General features: G+C 43.6%; 1 protein-coding gene across 1 annotated transcript in view; it reads left to right on the forward strand.

Annotated features, from left to right (window-relative positions):
- Positions 1 to 5,968, forward strand: part of GPT2 (glutamic--pyruvic transaminase 2) — a 31,674-nt gene extending 25,706 nt beyond the window's left edge. Inside the window, exons 8-11 of the mRNA XM_053271419.1 lie at positions 363 to 537; positions 1,346 to 1,501; positions 2,647 to 2,759; positions 2,904 to 5,968. Of these exons, the coding sequence (XP_053127394.1) occupies positions 363 to 537; positions 1,346 to 1,501; positions 2,647 to 2,759; positions 2,904 to 2,994 (535 nt within the window). The 3' untranslated portion in view covers positions 2,995 to 5,968. The remainder of the gene's footprint in view (positions 1 to 362; positions 538 to 1,345; positions 1,502 to 2,646; positions 2,760 to 2,903) is intronic.
- Positions 5,969 to 8,407: the final 2,439 nt, after the last annotated feature.

Consider the following 8,407-nt stretch of genomic DNA (forward strand, 5'->3'; position numbering starts at 1 on the left):
AATGTGTCCACTTGTATGTAGAATAGAAGACTTCCTATGTTCTTATGGAACTACTATAGTTTGTCACTGAAGCTCTATAAAGAAGCAGTATTTTCACTTTCTTGGAGTCTATAGCCGGGGTTCCAAACCTGTGGTACTCCAAGATGTTGCTGAACTACAACTCCCGTCATCCCCAGCCACACTCAATTGTAGCTGGCGATGATGGGAGTTGTAGTTCAGTAGCATCTCTAGAGTGCCACAGGTGGGGAACCCCTGGCCTACCGTACGCCATCTTTGTACTGCTGTTTTTGCTGATTTGAATATCGGAATGTATTCCTTTCTCTCCCCCTCCCCGATTCTTTTCTGCTCCCCGTTCCTCTCAGGTGTGGCTACAGAGGGGGCTACATGGAAGTGATTAACTTGCACCCCGATATTAAAGGGCAACTTGTTAAGCTCCTTTCAGTCCGGTTGTGTCCGCCGGTTTCTGGTCAAGCAGCCATGGACATTGTAGTGAATCCTCCCGTGCCTGGGGAAGAATCTTATGCACAGTTCGTCAAGGTAGGGGGCTGTGTGTGTCGTCTCCCACTTTTCTCAAAGCATGAGTGGCGCTTTCTTAAGCAGACACATTTCATGGCTATACAAAGGCTGGGGCTACCTTTTGTATGTAGTTCAGAAACTTCAGTGGGTCCAAAATGCAGTGGCCAGATTGGTCTCTGGGGTTTCTCGGTGAGACTATATTATGCCTGTCTTAAAACACCTGCATTGGCTGCCAATAGGTTTCTGGGCAAAATACAAAGTGCTGGCGATTAGCTTTAAAGCCCTAAATGGCTTAGGACTGGGTTACCTGGGAGAGCGCCTCCTTCTGCATGATCCCCACCTCACATTAAGGTCATCAAGAAAGGCCCATCTCCGTATACCTCTGGCTCATCTTGCAGCGACTCGGTGGTCACTCTGACTTGGTAGTCACTCCTAGGTAATTACATGTAATTAATAAATAAATAAGCCCCTGCTAACTGAGCGAAGATGTGATATAAGTGGTGATGCCCTTATATTTAGCAGTACAGCATCCCTTCAGTGGCTGTTGCTGGTGTCTACCTTTATGTTGTTGTTTTAAGATTGTGAGCCCTTCGGGGGCGGGGAGCCGTCTTATTTAATCATTTATTCTTTCTCAGTGTAAACCGCTTTGGAAACTTCTGTTTGGAAAGCGGTATGTAGATATCTTGTTTTTTGTTGGTTGTTGAGAATCCTGCTTTAGGACGAACCGAGGAGTTGGAAAACGATGCAGGCGCTGCTGTATGTACCACGTGGGTCGCTTGCCTTCCGTGTTCACGATTGCGCTCTCTCTCTCTCTCTTTCGCTGAAACAGGAGAAGGAGTCTGTCTTGAACAACCTGGCAAAAAAAGCCAAGCTCACAGAAGACATGTTCAACCAGGTACCTGGAATTCACTGCAACCCGCTCCAAGGAGCTTTGTATGCTTTCCCGCGAATATTTATCCCTTCCAAGGCCATTGAGACAGCAAAGGTGAGTCCTCTCCTTCCCCTGACAACTAATTCTGCATGTGCTATGTTGGTTTGGGAGAACAGTTGTACTGTGTTTTTGGAGCCGCCGCAGTGCTGTAGGGGAACAGGAGTTCCAATTTTTGCTTTGCAGGAGCTATTCTGTTGTTGCTTCCTCCCTCACCAGCAGTTTTCTGGTTTTTGGAGCTTGGTGGATCCTGTCTCGGTCCTTTTCGAGCCCAACTGTTTGACTGCTTATCATTGAAGTTGGTTCTTCTTAAAAGTCTTAAGTCTGCAGCACTGTTCCCTGTAACAGAGATTCCCAGATTTTGTTGACTACAGCCCCCATAATCCTCAGCCAAAGTCCATTGCAGCTGGGGATGATGGGAGCTGTAGTCAACACCATCTGGGAATGGAGAGGGCCATGAAAGTGTGTGTGGCAGCTTCAGGGATTTCAGAGAGGTGTTGCCAGCCAGAATTGTTACTCTGAGATAGTGTGGGAAACTGTTTTGGTTATCCTTTGAACGGATTCCAGGGTTTCTCAAACTTAAGTCCCCAGATGTTTTTGACTACAACTCCCATCATCCCCAGCCACAATGGCCTTGGGGATGATGGGAGTTTTAGTCTATGCTGATCAAAGACCAAAATAAAGACTAAGACTAAGAGTTTTAGTCCAACGACATCTGGGGACTCAAGTTTGGCCTTTGGCCATTGTGGCTGGGGATTATGGGAGTTGTATTTTTATTTATTTAGCATATTTGTATACTGCCGGAAACCCGCATCTCTGGGCACTTTACAATAAATAATGTTTGTAATTCATTATTTATACATTATAATAAACATTATTAATTGTACAGTTATTAAATAAATGTTGTTGTTGTCCAACAATGTCTGGGGACCCAAACTTGAGAGACTCTGGATTAAACCCATTGCCCCTGAACAAGTCACTGGATACATTGGGCCAGTAAGTCATTCTTGGCACACCTTTTTAAGATCTCCTCTCTTTTGGATTTCTGTACTGGTGCTGTGCTGCCTTTTCTCCATCAGAGAAGCTTGGCCAGCTAGGTGTACAAGGAAAATACTTGGAAACAATTTCAGATTTCTAGCTGGGAAGGAATACTAGATGTATTTTGCTCTGGTTTTATTATTTGCTCCATTGTTTCCCTTCAGGCTCATAAAATGGCTCCGGACATGTTCTACTGTATGAAACTTTTGGAGGAAACTGGAATCTGTGTTGTTCCTGGAAGTGGATTTGGCCAAAGAGAAGGAACTTACCACTTCAGGTACAATCGCATTTAATCATTTGGTAGGGGTGGTGGTGTTGTAATTGCAACTGAACTCTTTGCCTTATTTTACTTGCTTTTATGAGTAAAAAATGCTCTGCTACTATGCACTGAATTTTAAAATTCTCTCTTTCCCCCCCTCAGGATGACAATTCTTCCTCCGGTAGAAAAGCTAAAGATCTTGCTGGAGAAAGTGAAAGATTTCCATATAAAATTTCTCAAAGAATACTCCTAAACAAAAGACTTTCTCTTTTTCCAGAGTGCTTCTGGAAAGAAAAACAAAGCTGTGATGGAAAAAATATGCTTTTTAAATCTTTAATCAAATCCACAATACACTAGCTAGAGCCCAGCTATGAAATTTCAGTAAATCCAACCTAATGTCTACTGTGGAGTATACTGTAATAACTTTATGGAAAGGGATGAAAGTCAGAGCAGGAACAGAAAAGAGTACAATATTTGTGCCTTGACAAGAACATATTCATAGCTTTGTATGGTTGGCTAGATAAGAGATAGATAAGAGAGGGAAGTTCCTAATAAGATTTTTTGACACTCAAAATTTGCAAACATCCTGACTAAATTACTCAACGGAAGTCCCATTGAAATTAATAAGACAAGTTAGTCCCATTCATTTCTTGTGCTATTACTTTCAGTGGGACTTCCGTCGAGTAATTGAGCGAGGATGCCAGCCAAATTTGTTCTTTGTTTTTAAGGACAAAGTGTTAGCAACATCCGATCAAGCCGGCATTTCTGTGTCAAACACCTTTCTATACTTCCAGAAAAACGTGCTTTCTACATTTTAGGAAGCATCCCTTTCTATTGTATGTGTGTCTTAAAAGTTGTGCAGTTAGAATATAGTTTGCATGGTCTCTTGTGCAACTCTTGTTCTTGTCACTGGGGCTTGCGCAGAGGAGTTTGTGGCGGATCGGGCCGCCCTGTATCTTCCTGTTCAGACTTCTCACTTGAGTACTATACCACACTGTGGGCAATAGGTATCTGTTTTCAATTTCTGTTTCAGGATTTAAGAAATCACCAAAATTTTGCTCTGACAACGTAATGAGTGTTGCCTCTTGTCCAGGCTAGATATGAAAACTGCAGGCATGAAAACTGCAGCAACAGGGTCTTTGCATGGAATATGTTATTTTCAATTCATCTTCAGTTTACAAGCATGAGCAAAGTAATTGAGGGTCAAGATATCAGGACAGGACTGTCCAGCTTGCATTTGGTGATGTACTGCTTTAGAAACGGGAGATTGAGTACATTACCTAAGCCACGAAAAGGGAGACTCCTTCAGTGTTCGAATCCATCTCAGCATGATAGTAAATATGTAGTGCTGGCATTGGATGTGTGTTTGCCTGTATTACCAAATGAGTTGCCAATTTTGCTGAATCTTGTTCTTAGGAGAAAGGGCCAATGTTGAAGGGGACTCAGAGGTCCAGCAGTAGAAAAGGGTCCAATTTTTGACAAGTAAGCATACTGTCTTGTCTGAATATTCAGCCCCCAGCAGGGCTGTAGTTCTTAACCTGAACAGACACAGGACTAGAAGTTCTGTGAAAAGATTGCTCCACTGTTTACCTCTTATGTGCCGAACCTCATTAAAACTGAAGAGTTCTCCAGGGTATTCTAACAAGAACAATCTGAGCAACACATAGACCTTCAGCTGTAGAATTCGAGTTGTTCAAAAAGTCATTGCACCTCTGCCTTTCAGCTCGGTAAGCATCATTTCATACACCGCAAAGTCTACCCAAGGTGGTGAGTGGGCCTCGCTGCTAACCCGAGTGGCCACCTGAATTCATGGTACTTTACCACCATACGGTAGAATCCAAGAGTCTCATTTGGGGCCACCTGGGATTAATCTTCTAAAATTGTGAAATTTGTTCATTGCATTCTGTGTATCTACCTGTATACAGCACTTGGTACTTAGTGCTTGCCCAAAGTTCCCAGACAGGGTCAAGTGAATTGCCCCACTGGATAAAACAAGTTGGCCCAGAATACTAGCCACCATACTTAATCCAACTATAGAACTGAGCAGAATTTCAGATGTAAGCAACTGTTATGGATAGCATTGGTTCCTAGCAGACAGGTACAACTGCTATCAAACTCTGGCCTTGGGGCAGTCGAAAACTAATATAGTTTTGTCTGTAGGATGTCGCCCCGATCATCTTATTCGTCCCATGTGAGGGAGGGACGAATAGGAGGAAACATAATCCTGGAAGGAAACATAATCCTGAACGAACTCTCAGCTTGCCAGCACTGGCACAGTTTCCTAAGCATTTAACTCTGAAGCCGTGAAAAGCTAAGCGCTAGCAAAGAGGGTGGAATCCTTTCACTCTGAACATTTCAATAAAAGTGAAATTACAAAGCAATTGCACTTTCCCCTCAAATCTGAATTGTGGGGGGTCGCTGTTTAGGGAGTGCTGCCATACTGAAAACTTGGCGCAAGAGAATTCTGTGCTCTAATAATGGCAGTTACTATATATTTTTTAATATTTTTGTAAGTAGAGATTTTTTTCATGGGTTGAGGGGGGGAGGATAGTATTTGTAGTCTTTAACAAGCCTTTTATATTTGCCTTGTGTTTACACCCAATGTTCCTGGAATCAATGCAAGGTTTACATGTTTCTAAACACTTTTGTGGGCTTGTTTAATTTCCCCCCTTTCCCCTTCCATCCTTTGAAAATGGGGACAGTCCTTGCAATTTTTCTTTTAAATCAAGGATGCTGACCTACTTCCTGTTGTGTTTTCTAAACAATCGATTATGGTGCCTTTTTGGTTTCTGGTACTGCAAGGGAGAATGTAGGGGGTTTTGTTTTTCCTGCATCTCTTTTGGAAAAGAGTGCTTGTACAACAGTTGACTTGCTACACCTGTATGTACTGTGATGAGCTAATGTTGAACTCAAGTTGTGAACTGAGTTGTTGAACTCCGCTTGAGCTGGGGTTGCTAGTCTCGGACTTATTGCGGAATTGACCTTCGAGGACGTTTCCCCAAACCACCAATCTGAGGACCGCAGCCTGAGCAACGGAGAACATTAAGACACTGGTTTTGTTGACATGTTTGTCTAATATGCAAGTCCTTGAATTAAGGAGGCAGTTTCTACCATTGTGATGCATGCTCGTAGGTTTGATTTCCCTACAGGTGCTCCTCAGACTGTACTTGGGACGACTCTTTAAATGTACCTACAACTTCAGCAAAAATAAACAGAGTGACTGGAAACTGTTTGTGGTAGTTTGAAGTCTTCTGAGCATGGAGTCCTAGCATGCGCACATTACAAGATCTGAAGGCTTCTGTCGGGATCACATTTCCAGCTATGAGTTTGTACATGGCATGCTTCCCATATATATGGACAGAATTAGAAATGCACAAGTCAGAGCAGCAGTTGGCCTGGATAATCTTGCCTACTGGTTAGCTCAGGGTGAAATATTTAGGAGCATAGGAAGCTGCCATATACCGAGTCAGACCATAGGTCTATCTAACAGTATTGTCTACACAGACTGGCAGCGGCTTCTGCAAGGTTGCAGGCAGGAATCTCTCCCAGCCCTAGCTTGGAGATGCTGCCAGGGAGGGAACTTGGAACCTAGGTGCTCTTCCCAGAGTGGCTCCATCCCCTCAGGGGAATCTCTTCCAGTGCTCACACTTCTAGTCTCCCATTCATATGCAACCATGATGGACACTGCTAAGCTAAGGGGACAAGACAGTTCTCCTCTCCTGAATTTGTACTAAGGTACAAGTATCCGGTGCAATCCCAGCCCTTCACAAATGTCCCACTGTACCCTGGATTTTTGCAGCAGTGGGGAAGCAGGTACAAAGTATCCCACTCCCAAATCCACTGCAGAGCATAGCTGTAGGGTGAACCCTAGAGATGGCTGAACAGTCTGGCCACAACCACAATGCAGATAAGCCTGGTGGTATACATGAAGCGGTGCAACTCTGTCTATGGAAGCAGGACTCTCCCATAGAGACAGAAAAGGCCTAGAATCCACACCCACTGGATCTTGTCTTAGACTGAAAATTACCATTTGGATGGAATTTTCTGTGGCTGTGGTAGGTACCGTTCTATCTCGGGCATCTCTCTGGTAGCAAGCCTATAGGTTTGAAGTCAAAGTGGCGAAACACTGAACACCATCAACAGAAGTACCAACAAGATGTGCTGTGCTACTGCACTCCTAAAAAGGGAAAAGCCAGCAAAAGTGAAACATTCTGTTCAGGAGTGCTTGGCTTTAGGGAAAAGGTGTAGGCAATCTCCGTTCTCCATTTCTTAAATTACGACTCCCATCATCCCCAGCCACAGTGGCTGTGGAAAATGGGTGTTGTAGTTCCAACAGTTCAGCATCTGGTGATAAATTCATCAACTTAAAACTAACTTGGCGTGTACAACCTTTGACACGGCTGCCCCACAACCAACCCCAGCCATCTACTTTAGCCTCACAGATTTCCATAGCCCCATCTGGGCATCATAAATGAGAGGCTTTTTTTTTTGATGACCTGACCATCATATATTGCTTGACATTCATGTTCAGCTTGGAGGTTATAAATGGTACATGCCTTCACCAAGGGGTAGTTGTCTTCATACACATCTGCTTTAAAAGGTGCAGGGATGGGGAGGTGTAACACTATTTCTAGTGCCGTTCGAGACGCCTTCAAACATATCAAAATTCCCATACAGAAAGTGCATAGCTTCTCAGTGGTAGACCATCGGCTTTGCATGCAGAAGGCCCCAGCTTCTATCGAAACCAGGGTTTCTTAACCTGGGGCCCCCAGATGATGTTGGACTACAACTCCCATAATCTTCAGCCACAAAGGCCATGTCTGGGGGTGATGGAAGTTGTAGTCCAATGACATCTGGGGGGCAGGTTAAGAAACCCTGATCTAAACCATCTCCAATAGGCTTTGATGGACCTATCTCCTAGGCGTGTCCTTTATTTTTTTAGCGAAAAGTCATTTATTTTTAAGCCATTTAACTAGCACAAAGTGCTGGTTATTATCTGTGAAGCCCTGAATGGCTTAGGTATTATTATTATTTATTATTACATTTATATCCCGCTCTTCCTCCAAGGAGCCCAGAGCGGTGTACTACATACTTAAGTTTCTCTTTCACAACAATCCTGTGAAGTAGGCTAGGCTGAGAGAGAAATGACTGGCCCAGAGTCACCCAGCTAGCATCATGGCTGAATGGGGGATTTGAACTCGGGTCTCCCCGGTCCTAGTCCAACACTCTAACCACTACACCACGCTGGCAAGGTATGGGTTATCTTTCTGTACAAGAACCCCACCACTCCTTAAGATCATCCAGAGGGGTCCATGTTTGGGTGCCACTGGTTCATCTGGTGGTGACCTGGGAATTTGGCCTTCTCAGAACTTGGCCTTTTCAGAGGATTATCTTCCTTGGAGGCCTCCAGGAGAGCCTCAAAGACCCAGCTTTTTAGCTTTGCTCTTAATGATATCTAGTTTTTTAATTTTAATTTTAATCTGGTTCAAATGTGTGTTTTTTAAAATGGTTTTATTATGTGTGTTTGATTTTAATGTAAACAGCTCTGAGCCACTTTAGGAAGGGCAGTATATAAAATGAATAAATAACATACAGTAGCTAATTACACCCAGGTTTGAGAATAAAAGCCATCATTCAAGCTGTTTTGCATTCCTCTGGAAAACGCT

Source organism: Hemicordylus capensis, chromosome 9, assembly GCF_027244095.1.
Source record: "Hemicordylus capensis ecotype Gifberg chromosome 9, rHemCap1.1.pri, whole genome shotgun sequence".
NCBI classification, from domain to species: Eukaryota; Metazoa; Chordata; class Lepidosauria; order Squamata; family Cordylidae; genus Hemicordylus; species Hemicordylus capensis.